This window comes from Adelges cooleyi, unplaced genomic scaffold (assembly GCF_023614345.1).
Source record: "Adelges cooleyi isolate 19-005CV unplaced genomic scaffold, UGA_ACOO_1.1 ACOO_flye_CR_arks_rails_tigmint_CR_PRNA_247, whole genome shotgun sequence".
Classification (NCBI taxonomy): Eukaryota; Metazoa; Arthropoda; class Insecta; order Hemiptera; family Adelgidae; genus Adelges; species Adelges cooleyi.
In genome coordinates, this window is record NW_026095912.1 from 14,305,992 (window position 1) to 14,328,017 (window position 22,026).

At 35.5% G+C, this 22,026-nt stretch overlaps 2 protein-coding genes across 3 annotated transcripts; one reads left to right on the top strand and one right to left on the bottom strand.

The window, feature by feature from the left end:
• Positions 1 to 3,659: 3,659 nt before the first annotated feature.
• LOC126836701 (uncharacterized) lies at positions 3,660 to 8,033 on the bottom strand. Its single transcript, XM_050570311.1, has 2 exons — positions 7,975 to 8,033; positions 3,660 to 5,085 (listed from the first exon to the last, which is right to left on the bottom strand). The coding sequence occupies exon 2, from the start codon at positions 4,712 to 4,714 to the stop codon at positions 3,791 to 3,793; it is 924 nt and encodes a 307-aa protein (XP_050426268.1). The 5' UTR covers positions 4,715 to 5,085; positions 7,975 to 8,033; the 3' UTR covers positions 3,660 to 3,790.
• A 4,540-nt stretch (positions 8,034 to 12,573) lies between these two features.
• Positions 12,574 to 21,234, top strand: LOC126836756 (trichohyalin-like). 2 transcript variants are annotated; one of them, XM_050570381.1, is made up of 11 exons: positions 12,574 to 12,699; positions 13,050 to 13,432; positions 14,106 to 14,266; positions 14,651 to 15,115; positions 16,762 to 16,917; positions 17,023 to 17,106; positions 17,841 to 18,150; positions 18,233 to 18,733; positions 19,606 to 19,708; positions 19,772 to 20,008; positions 20,989 to 21,234. In XM_050570381.1, the coding sequence occupies exons 1-11, from the start codon at positions 12,626 to 12,628 to the stop codon at positions 21,167 to 21,169; spliced, it is 2,655 nt and encodes an 884-aa protein (XP_050426338.1). In that variant the 5' UTR covers positions 12,574 to 12,625; the 3' UTR covers positions 21,170 to 21,234. The 2 variants fall into 2 exon arrangements, with proteins under 2 accessions (XP_050426338.1, XP_050426339.1); XM_050570382.1 differs by having other exon boundaries at positions 14,106 to 14,236.
• Positions 21,235 to 22,026: the final 792 nt, after the last annotated feature.

Sequence of the window (22,026 nt, forward strand, 5' to 3'; positions counted from 1 at the left end):
ACATTTTAAGTAAGAAAATCAGTGTCTTACATCAGATGGATTTAATTCAGTTCAGTAAACTATCATACACACATATACAATACTTGTTATATATATATAAAAAAATATATACACATTATATTAAGTGGGACAATAATGATCACTAAACAAGTACACGTCCGTTGGTCTTGTGCGAATTAGAAACTCCATTTGGATTGATCAGATGGAAGAACAAGGTCAATAATAATTATTGCAATTAAAACCGAGCCGTTACGGTAAAATATTGTAGAAAATTATTATATTTTTTATTACACCGGACTCGCGGCTTGGACTAGTTGAAATTTATTGTTTAATTTTTGTATCGGCATCTGAGACGTGAAAAGAGAAAAATAGGTAGGAGCGGTCGTTCAGGTCAAACAATTAAATTTTTACCAAAAAAAAAATTAATCCTATTTATTTAGCTCTCAACATCAGGTAAATGCTGCTTTCGGACATTGAATTGGCTCCTAATACAAAGTGGTTCATAAAATGTACTTCATATATTAAAGATAAAGATTAATGTGGCATTCATGTTATCTATATGTGACATACAGTAAATAAACGTACTAGTTATATTGTGCTCAAGCTGATAGTGTAATTACCGCAAGAAGCTCTAATATAGAAAGTGCACACAGAAAAAATATTCCAGACAAAGTACAATAAATTATTTTTTAGAAAATAAAACTCCAAAGTATGTCACAAACTGTGAATAGAGTATTATGAAAGGGAAAATATGAACTTCTTTCAACCAGTGGTCTTATATAAAGTGAGTTGGGTATTCGATTTCTGATGTATAAACATTTTTTAAATTGAATACAAATCTGTCCAGGTTGAATACTGCAGCCTTAAACGTTGGAAAACGAGTAGTTCTGATTTTAAACTATTACTGACCGAATTTCTATGTTGTTTAATAAAAAAAAAAAAAAATTACAAATTTATTGTCCATACTACCAAAGATATGAATTTGGGCTAAGCAAACGAGGCCAAAATAAATGTATTTTTTTTTAATAGATTTTATTATAAACTGTGTATTTTCCGAAGAGGAAGTGGTGAACTATTCTGCAGCTGACCTATATTGACGATAATGTTCTCTAGTTTTGTTTTCATTTTTTTAACAGTTTTTCTTTTGTCTGCAACAAGTGACCGTTCGCCGACCGGTTGTCTATTCCCTTTCAACAGGTGTAGTTTACACTTCATCACAGACTCGGCCGGCATAGTCCACAGGACAATGGAGGAAGGATGTGCCGGAGTGACCCGGATCGACACGGTGATGTTTTATGGTGACAAATTATTATTGTATTTTTATCTTTTATACCTCGGCTACCTCAGTCGGTCAGCGAGCCACTACAGGGTGTAACAAGACCGGTGTGCTCCTCGGCGCAGTTGCCATATCCGCTTTGCATTTGAACACATCAATCCGTATAATCCGTCATACATATCATGACACATTAATATTATCGTGGCGTTTTCACTTTCGCCCAGGTTTCTCCTGTGGTTTTCGGTCCAAACCAGTTTACACATATTATTATAATACATATATATATATATATATATTAGTATACATCGGCAATGGATGACGATGAGTTTCCGATTGACTTCCGCAGTTCGTTGACGGTACAAATTCATTGACAACGCATAGGATTGGCAAATCCAGCGCCATCATAATAATATGTAATTAACCGTCGTCAATAATAATGATATTATATTAATAATTTACCAGAGTACGGTATAGCCTGATAGTTTGTTGATACATGAGGTGTACATACCACCATTGCACGCCGCCAGTTTATTTTAGGACCTTAAACTTTCCTAGTCACGTTCACATTGACACCAGAAAGAGAAATCCTTAGTTGTTATTTAAATTTGGCCATTTTTGATTTTGCTAGTAAGACATGCCATGAAAGTAGTTAGAACCGAAGTTTTAAAGCCTAAAGGTAGGGCATTACATTTTTTTGGAAATTTTATTTTTGTATACACTATAAATGGAGCTATGACTTATGAGTATAGTTGTCTGACTTAATTGTCCTGTTGGGTGACATTTTTTAATCAAAATACATTTGAGTGGTTTCCCAGGTCAGGTCAGGTTAGGTTGAAAACCTAGTTTAGGTTTAAAAATGTGGCTTGAAATATTTGATTATATATCTTGCCCGAGAATTTCGAATCGTTGTCATTGTTTTAAATAAATTAAAACATTTTTTAAATTAAAAGTAACGCTTTGTTTTTGTACGAAGTAACATTTTTCCATTATGTGCTTATAAAATTTATGTCAAAATGGAAATAATGTTGACAATAAATTATGATTGAACAAATTTTGCAACCAACCTTTTTAATTGAAAAATGGCAAAAGTATTTGAGAATAAGTTTAACATCGTGTTGTTCTATAAGATTAAATATTAAGTCATGAGGTGCACATTTCTCTAATTATACTGAGAATTAAACTATAAGATTATGTTAATATAATTATGTACACAATATTATGTAATGTAAAAACAATCATAGGAAAGGCATGATAGTGTGTAAATTTTAAGGCTCTTAGGATGATACCTTGCAGTAAAGCTTGGCATACAAGACACTTCTTCCATTTTATTATTCTAAAAAGTTTTATTTTTTGTAGATGCATATTAACTTTAGGTCGAACAACGATATTGTTCAATAGTTTGAAGTAGACAGTTGTTTGCCATAGTTTTTACCTACTAGTTTTACACAGTTAGTTTTACACTGGACCTACCTTACTTACTCACTTACTATTACTAGCTAATCGATAATACTTTCTCACCGGGCTAGCTTTATACTGTGCTTGGTTTGGACTGCAGTGCTGGTTTGAACCTACTATCCACATCAATATTGGCAACGAAGCGTTTATTTAGAAGTGAATTGATTACTTTCAATTATAATTATTTCTATAGACTCTGTGACCTTCCCATCATCCTCGCTACGCCCCGATTCCACTGTGCTGGTTTATACTAATGTATAATTAAATTTAACTTGCTTACTAAAAATGCGCAGCTTCAAACGCGGTACTGTTATTTGTATACAGCGTATGTTTACTACAAGTAGCAGAGTAAGTTATGTTGCCTATCTACAAAGGAAACGGGAACCGACTTACGAGTAAAAATATAATATCATAATCTAATAGTTGAAACTCGATAAGTGTAGACTACAGCAAAGATATTAAATTAATATACACACGAGACGGTAAAAAATGTTCGGGTGCGCTGTTTTTCCATACGAAAATACATTGCATTATTTTTAATGATGTTTTGTTTTTCAACCGCCTACCAGTTTCACATAGCTATGAGAGTACACCTGTTGCGTAGGAGGGACTGTTTTCCGAACAAAAAATGTCAACAATTCGACGTTTCAGTGAATTTAAACAATAGTTATTATTTACAAAGAAATATCATTAAATCGTGCTCGGTTATTATTATTATTAGCAGTAGTAAGAGTTTGACGTTTTAAGAAACGTCAAAGAGTATCGTTTTTTTTTTTTTAGCACAGCCGTGATTCAATATTACAGCCAGTGTAAACAAATAAAATACACCACCTCTTTGGATAACATTCCACTTGATACGGTTTTACAATGAAAGACTCGTTAGACATATATCTTTATTACTTTTATTAATATTTCATCTCGAGGAACATTTCAATTTGACACAATATTCTTATTGGGTGAGTACAGTTTTTTTTCCAATAGCAATAAAAGTACCGTCACAATATTAATATTTACCATAAATAGTGTTGTTTAAAAATGTGCATTTGCGGCAAGGGTCCGTCAGGGCTGTCGGGTTTTCGCATTGTCATTGAACGAGGCAAACGTGGCGCTTCTTTGGTGCAGGTACGTCAAACCCAAATCGTTCAAGCACGCGGACTTGACTTGTTTCCAGAACTCGTTCATCAGAGTTTCGACGTCGCCTACGGGATCCGCATTTGGCGGTCGGCTCCTGGGCGTTTCGACTTTGTAGAACCGCCACAGTTCGTCCATGTCCATGTCGCGCTTATCGTGGAGTTTGCACTTGCGGTCGACGTCTTCGGTCAACGACGATTTAGCCTGCCCGACGAACTCGGTCAACGCGTTCATTTGGTCTTCCCAGTCGGACATTTCGATTCCGCCCACCCGTTGTGCGTGCGAAAAGTCGACGAGCCCGTTCAGCTTGTACTTGGTCTCCGAAATTTCACGGAGATTCCTCAGATGCCGCAGGTAAGTGGGCAGTTCTCCGGACACGGGCACCACTCGTTTGTGGTTCACCAGCCTCAGGTAGTCCACGGCCGCGTACAGCCGCTTCAGGTGAGCCGCCGAGTATTTGATTTGGCGCACCGTGCTCATTATGCACCCTTTGAACCGGGGCACGTCGGCGGCGTCCAAAGCTTGCCGGCAACAGGTCAAACCGTGCGCCAGCAGGTTCAGGTATTTCAACAGCGCGTCCATGTACACACAACCGAGCAAATCCACGGTCAACAGGTATTTCTCTTGGACGTCGGCCATGTCGTCGGACTCGTCCAGCAATTCGTATACCGTGTAGTATCGGTCGACGTTCGGATTCAATTTGGTTTCCACGTGGGTAATGTTTTTCCAACCGGAATTGGCCAACAGCGCGAAAATCTCTTTCAAAAACGTTTCCCTGTCCATATCCGTAACGCAACACCGATAACCGCACACCATTACTAACGCCAACGAACACAGTACGTTTAAATACATTTTTCTCAAAGAATCCCGCCACTTGTTTGAAACACTATAATAGATTAAAAACTACCGTCGTTAGCGCAGTGACCGTTTATTGTCTTGCATTTACTTGCAACGTACTACACTGTTTTGTTTCGAACTTCACAAACAGTCGGCGTGTTTTAGCGTTAAACTTTATCCGTGTAAATATGTACTTTTATTCGAACAAGTTTTGTCGGCGCATACACCACTAACCGCAGTCCAACAACGGTGTGTTATTGTTTCAAGTACACCAGCTGTTGTTTGCCATAGTTTGTACCTACTAGTCTTACACGACTGTTCAAATACACCAGCTGTTGCTTGGTCGGCGTTCTTCTTCAAACGAACATTTTAACAATATCATGTTTCTGTGAATCAAAAAATCCCATTAAATGACGCACAGTTTTTACAATTTTTTTGCACAGCCATGATTTTACATCACAGCCAGTGTAGAGATTAATTAAAAATACCGTCCCAATATAAAATTGGCTCGGGGACTGTTTTATACGAATAAGGGAAATTATATAAATTTTGAAATTAAACTTTCAAAGTTCGTTTTTAATAACGCAATTTTTGTTGCCGAGATAATTTTTATTGTAAATAAAACAAACGGTTTATTATTTATTTATACTCGATTGTGATATTTTATACTTATACAGTTGAAATTAGTTTTAGTATTATGTGATTTTTATAAGTGAGTGACGCAGAGACAACCGAAGTCTGATATAAATATACATTTATTTTAATAGTTTATTCATTTTTAGCCTGTTGCTCAAGGATTATTCATAACTGATGTTTATATATTTATAATTTAATTTAACTTGTTTACTAAAAACGTGCAGCTTCCGACTCGGTACTGTTTTGTATATACAGCATTTGTGTTTACTACAATTAGCAGATCAAGTTATTTTGCCTATCTACATTGGAAACGGGGACTGATTTACAAATAAGAGTACATTATAATCTAATAGTTGAAACTCGATAGGTGTAGATCATATCAAATATGTTAAATTAATATACACATCAACTACAATCCATTTTTTCACCTCATTTATTTTCCAAAATAAAAACGACATTCTTGTGTAATAATCGAATACTAAAAACTAATTATTGTAGCTTCGGTGCGAAGGCTGAGAAGATGTTTTAAATTTTATTTTTTTTTTGTCTAGTGTAGTAGAAATTATTTTTGATATTAATATTTATGTTTACATGATACTGTTGAAATTATTAAGGAAATCATTTTTAATACAGTTGTGTAATGATTATTAACAGGTTTCCATGTAAATATATGATTTAATCATATTTTGACAGTATTAAAAACATAAAGTTTAATTATTATGAAATAGTAATAGTAATAGTTGTATGGTAATTACAACATTTATTTGTATAGTAATATAATAATATTAAAATGTGAACACAAATGAGATGCCAGTTTAATGTTGTTCTTATATTTTGTTCTTAACTGCGAGGGCATGTTTGTAAGTAGTTAAAGAGTACAAAAATAAATCCCAAGATTAGTGTTTGGTTAAGTGATGTTCATAATATTTTATATGCTTTCTGGATTTGTAAAAGAATTTATGACTATTTTATAATTATAAATTGCATTGTTAATAAACTTATAGGCCTTACAAATCAGCGATTGGGTAATTATTTGATTGATTGATTAATGTCGTTTTAATTGTATTTAATGTTTATATTTAATCACCGTTTTCTCATAATTATTTTTAAAATAGTTATTTTTATTATTAGCTAAGTAACGTATTACTTGTTAAATATTTTAAGTATACTTTACTTGAGTCTTAACCATAACATAATGGAATTGTTTGACCAAAAGCACCGAAATATTTTGGTGACATTACAATATTTATCAAATTGACTTTTAGCTTACAACCTTTTTAATTGTGCTAATTGTACAACATCCTTTACATTTGTAAATATTTCAGTAATCTTAATTATGTGACATAATTTTATTATTCCATTAAGATTTAAACATTTCTAATTAAATAGATAAAAAAAAAAAGGCGTAATTAATGGTTTAAATTTAAATTATTTTTATATAATAACGTTTTAGCCAGAAATTGGGTTTAATATAATTTTTCATCGTTTGTAACGTTCCTTAATAATTAATTATTGAAACATTTAACTGAATCGTTTAAAAAATAATACTCATAAGCTAAGTATTAATTTTTCGAGTTAAAGCAATTAAATAAAAAGTAGATCTAAACACACTAAGTCGAAGAGGGGTTTAGTAATTGATGAAAAGCACCATCAGGTTATATCGGCTAATCTGTGGCAGTATTATGTCTAAAAAACATTCTATACAAAGCTAAAACCAAAAAAAAAGGTATATATTATATTAAAATGTATTATTATATATTGAATATAATATTTATGTGTATGTTTCTTTATTTTAAACGACAACAGCTGGATATTATTTATTACTAATAAACTATTTTCAAAGATTATTTAATTTTTTAAGTTCAAATTTGAAAATGTTTACAGTTTTTCTTTTCCTGGTTTGAAAGTAATACTGAAAGTGATAACACCACTTTTAAATAAACGTTCTTAAAGAAGCAGTTTCGTACCTTTGTCCAGAAAAAAAAAAGATTTTTAATTTTTTTAATTATAATATACCTCTCAAAGATAATAGTTTTATCGGTTTGCTAAAAAAAAAAAATTGAAAAAAAAAATCTTAGGTCTGTAAGGGTTATATTAAATGTAGTGTTTTAACAATAATTATTAAACAAATATTTGACCCTCAACTTGGCGTTGTATCTTTAAAGATACACAAATTTGAAATAAATATTCCAGTGAAAATATAAAAGATATATTATGCACTGTTTTTATATTTATTTTTTTGGAGAGATCATCAATGGTAACTGATAACATTTTATGTATTATATTTGTTATATCGTTATTCAAAAACCATGTTATCAGCTCATATGATTTTTCTTTTTTTTTTTTGCACTCATTTTCAACACATTTTATTTACAGTTGAAAACCTAAATACATTTAATTCAGTTGTTGTGAAATCAGATCATGCACGTCTAAAATATGATTTATTAATATTAAAATAAAGTCAATCACTTGTTTAGTTATTTACTTATTTATGTATACAATCGTAGGCATCCTAAAAGATACGTTGCCCTAATAGTAAAACTTGATAAAAATAATAAATAATTTGATATATTTTAATTGTTTCGGTTCTGATAGGTATTTATTGTTTTAACACGGCAAATAAAAACAAAAACACCTACTTTTCGGCATGGCGTCTCTCAAAAGTGGATATAACACACACGATTTTGTTACATGTGAGTTACATATTGTTAATATTATTATTAAAATATGTATAGTTTAATTTTTTACACGAAAAACCCGCATTAACAACACAAAACAGGCGTTGCCGTACACGGTTTTTTATTTTATTTTAATGTGACAAACAAAACGGGCTTAGCGCCGTTTTTTTCGCTACTTCTACTTCTTCTTTTCTTCTTTTTATCTAGAGCGGTGCGACTCGGTGAAGGATTTTATTTTTAGATTCTCCCAAGACCCGAGACCGTTGCCAGAAATAAAATGTATATATATATATTATTATATTATATGTATAAAAAAATCACGGACACGAGCCTCTCCGGCTCATCCCGACGTGAACTCAAACAGTCAGTCATGTCCGGCAAAGACCGTTCGTTGTCGCGTCGTCGTTTGTTTACAACGATAACGATTTATTAAAATATATATATACATATTATCTACCGGCGCTTTTTTTATTTTAATATTATTAGTATATATTATATATTTTTACACTCGGAAACACGGTTTTTTTTTCAATATTTTTTTCTGGCAAACTGCTGCCGAGAAAAACGTCTTCGACCGCGGCGACGGTTGTCAAAATTATTTATTAATATTAATATTCACGTTCACGTCCGCCGTCGGATCGTTTCTTAAAAAAAAAAACAACACCGTAAATTACCCGGCCGCCTCCGGACATTGTACTCGCGGGTTTTTTTTTTGCGTATTTTTCATTTTCATACTTAGACCGTTTTTTTTTTTTTTTTTGCTTCTTTCTTCTTACAAATTAATATCTCATGTGGTCGTCACAACAGGCGGAGGCGGCGGGGGCGGCTCCGTCTTCTTCCGCGCAACGCCATCGACGGCAACAGCCGCAGCCGCCGCCGTCGTCCGACAGACACCGACGGGGCGGCGGCGGCGGCGGCGGACGTCACACCAAGTCCAACGGCGGCCATCGGCGAGGACGCAAGCGACGCGGACACGTTGACGACGCGCCGACGGCCGCGGACGGCCGCCACGACGTCCGGTAAGCGCGCGTCCCCGTGTACACGCGGTACACGCCCTGTATAATAATAACCTTTTGCGTGTATATACAGGGTGGTCCAACTAAGACACTAGTTTTCTCGGGAAATATGAAAATTGTTGAGAATTTTTTTTCCCCCTCAACTTACAGGTACATATTTCACTACGTTTGTCGACGTTTTGAAAATTTGAAAAATGGGATTTTCGGTTTTCAATTACACACAATTCGTAGACGCAGATTTCGATAAATATGTTAGCGTTGGAATTTGCATTCGTTTGTTCGTTAGCTGTGACTTCGTCAATAATGCACTACATTTCCTCTTAAGAGGGCGTCGCACCGCCCATTTTTAAGGAGCAAAGTATAGGCAATTTTTTACAAAATCATTAGTTCAATAACTAGTACACTGTTTTGGTAGTTAATTTATTTTTTGGACTATCACAGCGTCCTTGAAAGCGATTTACAAATATTTTTTCGTCTCAACTTGTTCAAGCAGACCGAAAATAACTCGCTTGATTTTGATTTTAGAGTAAAAGCACCCATTATAAAATTAAAAGAGAACAATATTTCGGAGGTCAAAACGGTGCGTTTTTTTTCGCTATTCTAAGTATAACGCTCGATACATACATAGTTTAGAACTAACGACGATTTTAACATTTTTAAATGACTGTAATTTTCCAAAAAAATACATTTTTATGCCCTCCGGAATATTGTTTTCTTTTAGTTTTATAATGAATGCTTTTGCTCTAAACCCAAGTGCGATGCCCTCTTAATAATTATCATATTTGTTCGGTTTTCCAAAACCGGTAGCACATACAATTCACATTGTTTACGTTCGCATTGTCCAATTGGCGACAACATTCTAACAACTAGGAAGTCACTATGAAATATTTTGAAATAATGATAGAATAACGGTTCTTATTTACACATTACTTAGATTACAGGTTATTTATTATATCTGATTATAATACAGAGTACGGTGTAACACGTTAAATTATTTTCTTGCGATGTAATAAAACTACTCGTCTTTGTAGTAACGATTTAATAGAAATACAATAAAAAAATCAAATCTTTATAAAGTCATTAAAAATAAATGAAAATGGAAAATAACATATTTTTTTATTTTTTGTCTACAAATTAATGTAATTAAAAACACATGTTGCCATTTAAAAAAACCAAAAATCCCCCTTTTGGATTATAAGGTTTGGTGATAAAAATTTTCAAAATATTGAAAAATGTAGTAAAATATGTACCTAAAAGTTAAGGAAAAAAAAAAATCTCAAAATATTCATATTTTCAGAGAAAATGAGTGTCTTACGTTAGTTGGATTACCCTGTATACAGGGTGATCCACTTATCGCGAACCTCTCAATATCTCATAAGGTTTAATAAGAAATTTAAATGTTTTTTTTTCATATTGTTTTTATACAATGCGATATCAATTTTTCGACATTTTTTTAGTTTTAACCCCTTTCTCAACTTAGTTTTTTTGATAGAAACTTTTGAAACTTAAAATGTAACGTATAGATTGCATTAACTTTTTAAATTAAGTTTCAAAAGTTACATTAAAAAAAACTGAGTGGAGAGGAGGTAAAATAAAAAAAAAATAGTGAGAAATTGAAATCACATCGTATAAAAACATTATGGAAAAGAAATTCAATTATTAATTAATCCCAGTGAAATATTGAGTGGTTCACGATAAGTTGATCACCCTGTATATATATACACCGGGTGATCCATCCGATTTATGACACTAATTTTTATGTTCTTTGGAGAAATCATTATGGTTATTGATAATATTTTACAAATTTTTGAGCGGTATTATATTATTATTTATTATTTTTGACTGTTTTTCAACACATTTTATTTACAGTTTAAAACCCAATTATATTTAATTTAACTGTAGAAATCAGATCATGCATGTCTAAATAAAGCCAAAAAATAATAAAATAAAGCTAAAAAAAAAATAAATGGTAAACAAGATACCTATTTTTTAAATGCCGGTGTATTTTTTAATTATTTTCTTTTTAAGGAACGTCCTAAAAACAATTTTTCATAATTAATATACAAATAAACACACTTATGTACATAGTTTAAAGAATAATACCTACTCTGTGTAAATCATAAAATACTATTTAAAACTGTTTTATTGTTTTTTTTAGCTTAATAGTCCCACGAGGTAGTGTATCTTTAAATATCCAAATAGCTCCACTTGGCAGTGTATCTTTAAAGAGACAAATGTTTAATTAGTCAAATGGGGCGGTGTATCTTTAAAGATACACGCTATAATTAAAAAACTGTTCATTAAAACCAAAAAAAACTTCAAAAATGAATTCTGTGGGCCTGGAAATAAAAAAGACAAAGAGAGAACCTAGGTAAAGTTTTTATTATTTAAAATATAAAAAAAAATATGTTCTACGATTATTATTTAGTCGATAAAAGATAATATGATGCGTAGCTTTGTTTAGATGACAATTTTTTTTTTAAATCGCAATATTAGTCAATATTAATTTTTTTTATCTATTTTAGTGTTTTTTTCTAGGACTTATCAACTTTCCACACTGAAATGGTAACATATATAATATTTTAATATTTATTAAATTAAGAATAATTTGCTGAACATTTTTACTTAACCGATTGAATCGGATGACCGGGTTAGAATAAAAAGTTTTAAAGTTAATAAAGTTTAAAATTTAAGACGGCATGATGGGTGGAGAATTTTTTTATTTGAGTGCATTACACAACCGCACTTTTAAATTGTTTGTATATTTTTCCTAATAATTCCAAATCATTTTCTAATATCTAAATCAAAACTGGGCCTTTTAACTCCTATAGAAAAATTACCAAGCATTTCATAAATTGAAATCCGTCCAACGGATACGTCAGAAAGTGACTTCTACGAAATTCGTTTATTATCAAACTTTGACCATATCTTAAGAGATAAATGCATTTAGAAGTGAACTGCGAAGAAGGCAGTGCAGTGCTTGTAGGTATTAATTTAATAAAAATAAATAACACTACAGTTCATCTCACTCTCAGTCTTTGTTTTCAAACGGCACCTAATGGTTCAGGGTTAAAAATCACCCCCTATAAAGCAATATTTTTCCACTTGGACCCCTAAAACCGTATTCTGAAATTGAATATAATAACGATTTTAGATAAACACCTAATTTTGATTTGTATCATCCTGTATACGCGTAACATAATATATTATAACTATCTCGTCTTCTTCGTCTTCCTCTTCTTTTTTTTTTTTTTTTTTGGCAACCCGAACTAATCCACCATCGCAGCTTATCACTTTGTTCGAAATTTGTTGTTTTACACATTATTATTATTATTATTATTGTACCAGCCGCTATGATTAATACACGCGCGAATCGCCATGACGCCGGTCCTACGACGACGACGTTGTAGCTTACAAACATTATTCTCAGTATCCGTGTTGATGTGTACACACATTGGCGGTGGTAAACCTTAAAATCATCATTCGAGCACATTCTCGACCGGAAATCACAAGCGCGAAAACAGCAGGAGCAACATAACATTTTTTTTTTTTTATCAATTTTCCAGTGCTGCTCTAGTCAAACACTCGGGCACACAATGTCTTGGTGCGGTCTAATAGCGGCTCCCGTAGCCATATTCCTGGCGGCCATGGCCGCGTCTTACTTTCGCAAGTATAAACCACATGCATATTATACTAACAGTGCTTAACAATAATAAATTAATAACTATACATTACACACCCTACGCCGTACACGACGGCCACGCGCGCGCTGTCGATACCTAATCTAATTATAATTTAACAACTGCGGCCGCCGCCGCCGACGTCGAGTGCCAAAAACCGTCACCTCCGGGGTCGATTTTCGATGGCGATTTCATCCTAGTCTATTTTTAATAGCGTATCGTTTCTCTCTCTCGCGCTCGTTTACTGGCGGCTCGTGCCGACGCGGGTCCGCGGTATACACACACCTCTGCGTACATACATACATATACCTACTCTCAATTTGCCAATCGATTTTTGCAGACAGACCGGCAGAACGGCCGACAACAGCAACGCACCGTCGTCGCAAAAACCTTCCCAAGACGACGGCGATGGATTCCACCAGAAGAAATGCCATCAACAACGTGATGTAGCAGCCGTACCCGAAGTTCGTGTCGAGGAGCAGAAGACCGTGATCGTCGAGTTGGATTCGTCGCACCAGTCGGACCAGGAAGACGCCGTTGCTCCTATCGTCCGGCTGCGTTCCTCTTCGGAATCTTCTGGTTCGTCCACGTCGTCGTCCAACGATTCTTCGACCGCCACGAAAATTCTCTCAACCCCCGGCAACAAGAGCTATTCCAACCCGCCGGACGTGGTCATGCACCGGACACGCGACAGCGTCGAAATCGTAGTGACACTGTCGGAGAGTGAGTACCTAACCTTAACAAATCTCTCCCCCCTAAATCTTCCCCAGGAACAGGCCTCAGACTGTGGCTTTTCCGGGTGGTCGACGAAACCAAGGAAATTTAAGAATGGTTGGACACATCAGTTGACGATACCAATTAAAAGAGGATCGTTTGGTTTTCCCCGCTCCATAGATGGAAACTTTGCACAGCTGCATCTGTGTAAGGAATTTGAGGTAGATTTGGCAAGAAGAGTTTTTATGGTCGGGATAAGGGAGGATGAGGTATTCGAATTGAAAGAGTTGGTGGAAAGAGAGCAGGTAAGTAATTTTTAAAGTGAAAAAAGGTCGTTGACTTCTGTAGAAGGGAATGAAAAATATTAAGAGGAGGAGAGACTGAGAAAATAAGAGAACATATTTGCTTGCTGGTAAATAAGTGTTGGATAAGGGCAATCATAGAAATAATTGTTATTCACGCAGATGAATGTGATTAAAATAGATTGCGTCAAACAGACGGATGATAGAAGTGGTGGGAGAGAATATTCACAAAAGGAATCTTTCACTGTCAATTCCTACCGGAACACTTAAAAATATGGTCATACCATTAAAAACATATCTTTCTAAATTCACAAAACACATCACGTCCTATCTTAAATGAGTACCTGGCTCTTATGTGTTGTATGTAATGTGATTCGCAGGTCAAATGAGATCGCGTGCAGAAAATGACGGGTCCGAACAACAGGATGACAACCAGAGCGACAACGACTCGCTGGAAGACAGCGAAAGTGATATAGAGCAGCTGGATAAAATCCAAACAATCCACTTACCGGTAAAAACGGAAATAGATCCACAAGGCTCGGTAATTTTAAGAGTGCCCATCCTCTTCCTGAAATTTACCATTCTTCGTTATCATCATTCTAATTATTCACACGGTTACCTACCTTTTTTTATCCTTGATCTCTTTTACAATATTATGTCCACCCTTTTTTTAACACACACACAATCCGTTTCTCTCGAACTCATACTATACAAAATTCACTATTAACATGCTAATTTTGACTATTGCAATTTTCCTTTGATGCGTTTTAGCTTCTAGCCAATTCTAAAAATGTACTCACTCCGGTTAATTTAATTAATTGTTTTTTTTTCTGCTGTTTAGATTGCCCCAATTCAGTTCCCGCACGTTATTAGTACTTAAACTACAATCAACAGAGTTAAACCGGTTTTAAAAATTGTTTTTCAGAGACTTGCAGAAGAAGAGTTGAGAGCAAAGCACGCGGCCGACACGGAACGTTTGCTGGACGATTTCGAATGGAAGCTCCGGCAAGTAGAGAGGAAGTGGAAAAGTCGGTTGGACGAAACCGTCAAGACCAAAACGGAAGAGATGGCCGGAATAGAAGCCGAAATCCGAAGGGTCGCCGAAGAAGAAGCGGATAAGGCCGTGGCCGACGCCCGGACTCGCGCCGAGGAAGCCGAGGCAAGGTTTCTCGCCAAAGTGGCCGAACTCGACGCCGCCAAGTCCGTCATGGCCTCGGCCACTGCTCAGGCGGCCGAAGAAACTGCCAGGGTAGCGCAGATCAGTTCAAAATTGGAGGCGGTGCAGCGACGTCTCCAAGAAACTGAACAAGCCCTCAGAGAACAATCGGAAAACCACGACCTGGCTTTGCGAACGCGCATGGCTGATGCCGAAGTCAAGTTAAAACAGAAGGTAAGTGCAAACTTCAAACAAATAATATGTCTCCTTCTTTATCTTCGCCTTAAAAATCCCAACTACTCGGGGTCGGCTATCCTAGTCCTACACCTCGGTCTCGTTCAATCACATCAGCTATCCACATATCACTCTATGCCGTCCATCCATCTTACTTCGGCCTTTCTCTCTTTCCATCTACATTCACCTTGCTAACACTTCTCACTGTCTCTGCCTCGTCTCTTCTTACAACATGACCGAACCATCTCAACCTATTCTCTCTCATTTTCCCCACAATTGGTGAAACTCCTAGACTCTCCCTTATGTATTCATTTCTTATTCTATCCTCCCTAGTCACTCCACTCATCCATCTTAACATCCTCATCTCCGCTACACTCTATTCAGTTTTCTTGTTTACTGCCCTACATGACATGACAATATGTGTACTTATATAAAATACACTAATTTGATATTAAATTACATTTTTAACGAATAAAACAAAAACCAAATATTATATACCTTTGATTAGAATTATTTGTTAACATTTAAGGACATTGAATAAAACTGATTTAAATGAGATAAATAATTATTTATAGAAAAGGAGAGCTTGTATAATATTAAAATTGGAGTTGAGGGAACAGCTAAATTTTAAATTGATTTAAAACTATCCAAGCACAATTTTAATGATTGCATACACGAGGTCAAATTCATGCGATTAAAGACTTAGATCATCATGTCAGATCTTAATTTATCAGTCGCATAGATAAAAATACTATTACACAACACTCTTTCTATCCTCCTACATTTGGACATTAATTACTTGAAATATAATTATTCAAAACTAATGGTCAACCAGTTAACTAAATGCATAGCTTAACATTTGAGTTTTTACAATCGAAAGATATCTAGAAAAATCCTTAAAAAGTAAATATTTAGCAATTTTATAGTAATATTATAAAAAAACAAATAAGTAAATATTTTATCATAAAAGAAAAACTCAAAAATTGCTAAAATTATTTTAAGAGATATTCAGTGCCTTCCATTTAATCGTTCAATCGGTATATTAGCACACAATGGCAAAAGAAACCCTGCTTTTCTTTTGACCTTATTGTCAATGATTTTGAGTCACACTTTTGTGGATAAGGTGGGGAGATTTAACCATTTTTTTTTCGATAAAGGGTTTAAAAAAAGCAACACATAGTAACAGACAAGACATCTAGATTTTAAGCTATTCACACCATTCTCACACAATTATATTACATGAATTTCAGGCGTTTTGCACCAAGTTTAACGGTGAAAATTCTTCAAATCGGTTAACCACTAATACCGTTTGTTTTAAATAAAAAATTGTTCTGGTGTTGCTATAACAGATTCCAACGAAATTCCGTTGTCACAGTGTCAGACGACATTCTCCGCCGCCGAATAAATTATATAGCCTGGGATTATTTTTAAATTAAAACACCAGAATTCTGAACCGATTAATTATTGTTTCATATTATTGCCGCAATAATGTTTGGCTTACGGCTGGAGTTTTTTATTTTTAATTATTGTCTTAATTATCACGCATTATGATTCCGTGTCGAGGTCGTGTCATCATAGTGTAATATATTATGAACAATTTAAATATATATAATTGTCGTTCTGAATGTGTTGTTGATATTATGTAGACTGACGAAATGAAAGCCGATCTAGATTCTCGTGTGGAACAAGCGGAACGAGCGGTGCGCCGACAATGGCGGGCCGACGAGAAAGAATGGGCTAGCCAAATGGAATCTCTGAAAGGCGAGTTGGAAAAAGTCAAGACCAATTTAGCCACAGTGCAGGTAAGTAAAAAAAAAACAACCCAGCCCTTAAGCTGTTTTCCCATTAGACCTCGGATGTTTTAATGACCTGATAAAATGTGCTAAAATGTTTTTATCTTACATCAGGGCATACACGTGAGAGAACTGAACGAAAAGGAACGCAAATTCAAACAGGAGTTACAGGATCAACTATTCCAGACAGAAGCCAGAGTAAATATAAACGAAATCTACAATTTAATATTTTAGCTGACACATTATGAAACAGTGTTGGCAAAAAAAAAACCCAGCTAGTTCGCTTAAACTTAGCAACCTTTTGGTAGTCACCTCAAAATTTGGGTCTTGTTTAGCCAAAATAATACTCAATTTTCCCCCCAAATGAATGATCATGAACATGTCTTGTGAATATCTGGTATTCTTATCATTCATATTTTAGCGGTTGTCCAGGAATATTATCGATTCCCCTTCTTGACACCATCCCACTGTCATGTCTCTCCTTCTTGTCGCAAATCCGGATCATTGCCAACTCTGATTTGAAGCAATATACAGGGGGTCCCAAAAATAATGGTGGGGTTAAGAATGGCGGGGTTTCAAACGGCTGTAGGTTGTGAAGTATTGGATTTGCAGCGCTCTGGTAGGGCTCGAATGAAAGAGGGAGCTGTCAAGTTTCGAATGATTGCCACTAAATGTCTCTCCGATTTTTCCTTTTGTGTCACCAGCCTTCATTGTTCAGTTTGTTAAGGTGGCGTTCTCACAAGAGAAGTGATCTAGTTCGTGAAGCGTAATTCAGTTATGTCTAATGGCAGGCATTCAAAATTTAACAACTCCCTCTTTCACTCAAGCCATACCAGAACCGCTGTAGGTCCAATACTTCACAACCTACAGCCGTTTGAAACCCCACCATTCTTTTTGCGACACCCTGTAATGTAATGTGTTATTGATTTCAGTTGACGGAAAAATATCAAACCCAATTGGAAACCAAAGAGGTGCAGCTGAACAGAAAGACCCAACTGTTGGAAAGTGCCAGGGAACAGCTGGAACAAGCGGCGGTCGAGACCGAAAAGAAGTTGAAAGAGGCCCGACTGGAGGCAGCCCGACAACTGGACAATCAGCGGGACCAGCACAAGGTGTTCCTGGATGAGGTGCGAACGCAATGCGACATCGAAGCCTTGGACACGCGCCGGCGGTTCGACAAGCTGGACATGTGGTACCAAGAGCGGTTGGACTCTCAGCAAACCGAACACGACCTGGCTTTGGGTAAAACATTTGGATAAAAAATTAACGGCGGCAGCACTGTTTTCGGCTAAGAATGTAGGATAACGCGATGTTGATTTTGCAGAGCGGCTGCACCAGGAATGCGACCTGAGGGTGGCGGCCGTCGAAAAAGAGGCACAGGCCAAAGTCGCCGAAGTCGAGAGCCAGTTGAATGAAGTCCAGGCCGAGCTGGACGGAGCTCTTCGCAAGGACGAAGAGTACCAGTTCCAACTGACTGATATCACGAGCAAGATGTACGAAACCTCGCGCAGAGTCGAAGAGGTGGAGCTACGGTTGTTGGCTACCGAAAGAATGGCTGCCGAAGCCGAACTCAAGGTCAAGAAGATGCAAGATCAACAGAGCGAAAGTGCTAAGGTAGCCACGGATTCCGAGAGAAAACTCATCGAAGACTACGAGCAAAAGCTCAGCCAGGCCGAGACCAGGGTGTTGGAAGCCAACCGGAACACCGCGGAACTGAAAGCGTGGATACAGGCCGAGCTGGACCGCAGAGTGACCGAGCCAAGTCTGGACGAGACCGAGAGAGCCAAGCAAAGGACTGAAGCCGAAAGCAGGCCGTTGGAAAAGGGTGAGTAAAGTTAAAGCAACGTGCTTAGTGGGTATCAGTCATCCGGGAATTATCGATTTCCCTTTATCGCCATCTCATCCTCAACTAGTCCGCACTTATCACAATCCCTTACAAAAATGTATCAGGGCAGAGATCGAGTTGAATGAACGAAAATTTAACTAGATAACTTAAAATACAAAAAATGCCTGAATAAATAATTTCAAAAAAATTATACTGATAAAATGCAAATATATTTTTTAAACTATCCATGTAGTATATTAATATGATTAAATTTACACTTGAAAATACTCCCAAACCAAGTAAAAACGAACCAACTAGAAAACAATATGAAGTACATTGATGCTGTGGTGTTCAAGCAAAAAAGGAAAAGTCGAAATTGGTTTTTCTTGAAATTGAGCATTATTCAGCTTCAACATGTATTTCGAGTAGATTCATACTTTGAATTACAGACAACAAGGTTTACTAATTATATCTATAGCCGAAGATCTAAATTTTAAATAAAAACATTTTTACAAAACTGAATAAATGTTCTGGTTTTATTTACTAAGCGATAATATGTGTTTTAAGACTTATCTAGAAAAATTATCTTTTTTTTTTATCAAGATATAAGTATAATATATATAATAATCAAAGTCTCAACACTGAGCTCACGACCTCACCAAAAGCGCGACGAAATAAACGACGTGGTGTGATAAGATTGTAGTGATAAGGATATACTGATAAGAAATACTGATAAGAAATGCGATTCATAAGAGTTCTAATATTTAACGATATTTTAACTACAACTGTTGTTTCTTGTTTGTAAATTTCGTATTTACTGATTCAATACCGATAAATCTTATATTGAACTTATTTTTTTTTTTTGTCCCCAGAAAACGACACGACGACCGGCGCCGGTGCAGACGACGATAACGTCGTCGAGTTGTTGGAAGGTCAATTTTTGCGTTTGGAAAAACATTGGCGAACTCAAATGAAGTACGTTATTTACTGTACGGCGTTGTGCGGATTTAACTTAAATTTATTTTCTCTGTTGCATAGACAAAGAGAAGCGCAGCTGATAATGGAACACGGGCAAAGACTGACGGCCGAAAGGGAGCGACACGCCAGGCAACTGGTCCAGTGGCACGCCCTTACCGAACAGCTGCAAGACAAACTGGAAGAACGCAAGAGAGAAGTGGTGGAAAACCCCAACCAGTGTGTTGACCAATTATTCGAAAAGTCACCGCAGGAAAACCCGGATGCAAATGTCAACGTCCAGATTAGTCCGACACCCGAGTAAGCAACACCCGATAGAGTGCTTCGTTGATAATGCAAAAACGATTAACCCCACTTTTTGTTAAGACAGAAAATTCATACCCTGTCGTTAGCCAACAAGTTACATCACATTATCGACGATGAAATAATATAATATATTATATTAATTTTCGTTTATAGTTTTAATTAAGCATTAAAATTAATATTTAATTGATATTTTCCTGTTCTGCGTTGTATTTGCCTGGAATGCGGTCATGCCGACCGAACGGCCCTAATTAGCTGATAAACTCCTGTTGTGAAATTTAATTGACCAAAACCAAATTTTAAGCTGTTTCAGCCGTCCGATGTCGACCACGGTTTTACAAGCATGAGTATGTGAATACATGTTTTCAACCATGTGTACCTTACCACCACTTTCCCTCACTTAAATGTACCTAAAACTAGAGTCAAATGATTTGGTTGTAGAAACACATGTAGTCCAAAATCTTTATGCGGGTCTTGTCCAATCATAGTTGGACCCATTTAAGTTGGAAACATATGTGCCAAAAAAAGCTATCCTTGCACGGCGAATCATACCGAAATAAGTCTGACCGTTTTTTGTGTACAAAAAAAATCATATTATAATCCTTTTTTTTTGTCCAGTTTTCCTAGATAATAACAAAAATGTGACACATAAAAAAAAAACCCCCGTTTATTTTGTGACCATTTTTCCATTGTATCTAATTATACCTGATTTAGATTTAGATGTTTTTTTGCGAGAACTTTTTTACTGTTTTTCCAATAAACGATGATTTGTAGCTACTATTTTTTTTTTTTTTTTTTGTGTGTGTGTTTTACACCTGTTTGGGCTCAAGCCTGTTGTTTTATCCTAATAATACGTACACGAATTTACCCGTCGTTTGGACGTTCGAAACAGTTTTTGCCGGTGTTTTGATGATATCAAATAACCGAGAATATACTTGAAAATCGTTATTGTTATTTTTTTTTGTTTTTTTTTTTAGCGATAAGTCATCGCTGGTCCGGCCAGAGGACTGTTCGGTCCATCAGCCGCCGGCTCGCAGTAATTCCACCCCACAGCCACAGACTTCTACTCAAAAACCACAACCACAACACCAACAGAACCAAGGCAAGCCGAACAGCAAAAACCGCAAAAACCGAGCCCGACAACGGAACGTGCACTAGTCTCGTCATCGAGGGCGGCGTTTTCTTTTCTTTTTGGATATTAAACTTAAGAAAAAAAAAAAAAATATACATAAAATTGTGTTCTACGTTGAAAATATGCAAATTTTCTAATAATAAAAAAAAGCATGTCTTATATTTTATTTGTTTCTGGAATAATCGTGATTACAACAATTTGTAATCGCGATTACATTATGTAACCATTAATCAATAATCATCGGACACATGATCCCGTTAATCATTCAATTGTAATCATGGAGTGATTAAAAATGCTAAATGTTTAACCACCCTAGGCTTTCTCTAAAATATATTATACATAGAGTGTCGATGATTTAACCTTTTCATATATCTCTGGGAAAAAAATTGTTTTTAACTCTACTTAGTACTTACAATGTACTTAAAATTTAATATTTATTCTTGTGCAGGGTCGATACGTTAAGGGTCGATCGTCTGTCTATAAAAATGCACTGTCGTGGTTACCCATATATCGTAATTAACAGCATAATGAAAGTATTTTCATTACCTGTTGACTGTTGATTCACTCACACACAGCAACGTAGAAACTGACTACGGCCAAAGTGTAAATTTACCATATTTTTGAGGTTTTTCCTTAATAAAAAAAAAGTTTTACTACATGTTTTTGAGAAAATTGTATATTATGTTATAGTTCCATTTTAGATCTACCTTCGGTCTAATTTTCAGACCTAAATCTCTAAAACTTTGCTTGAAAAAGTAAAATAAAGAAAAAAATTGTATCCCTTCTAGGGAAAATGGTTTATGACCTTTTTTTTGTTTGTTAATGTTTATCGATAGTACTATGTATATTTGAAGAACAATTCATACGAATTTGGAACTTTTTC

What these genes read in the sequence shown, in the direction of transcription:
- LOC126836701 (XM_050570311.1), bottom strand. Translation starts at nt 4,714, where the DNA reads ATGTATTTAAACGTACTGTGTTCGTTGGCGTTAGTAATGGTGTGCGGT.
- LOC126836756 (XM_050570381.1), top strand. Translation starts at nt 12,626, where the DNA reads ATGTCTTGGTGCGGTCTAATAGCGGCTCCCGTAGCCATATTCCTGGCG. An exon ending in CATTGGCGAACTCAAATGAA is followed by an intron (nt 19,709 to 19,771) that starts GTACGTTATTTA and finishes TCTGTTGCATAG; the next exon opens with ACAAAGAGAAGCGCAGCTGA. An exon ending in CAGATTAGTCCGACACCCGA is followed by an intron (nt 20,009 to 20,988) that starts GTAAGCAACACC and finishes TTTTTTTTTTAG; the next exon opens with CGATAAGTCATCGCTGGTCC.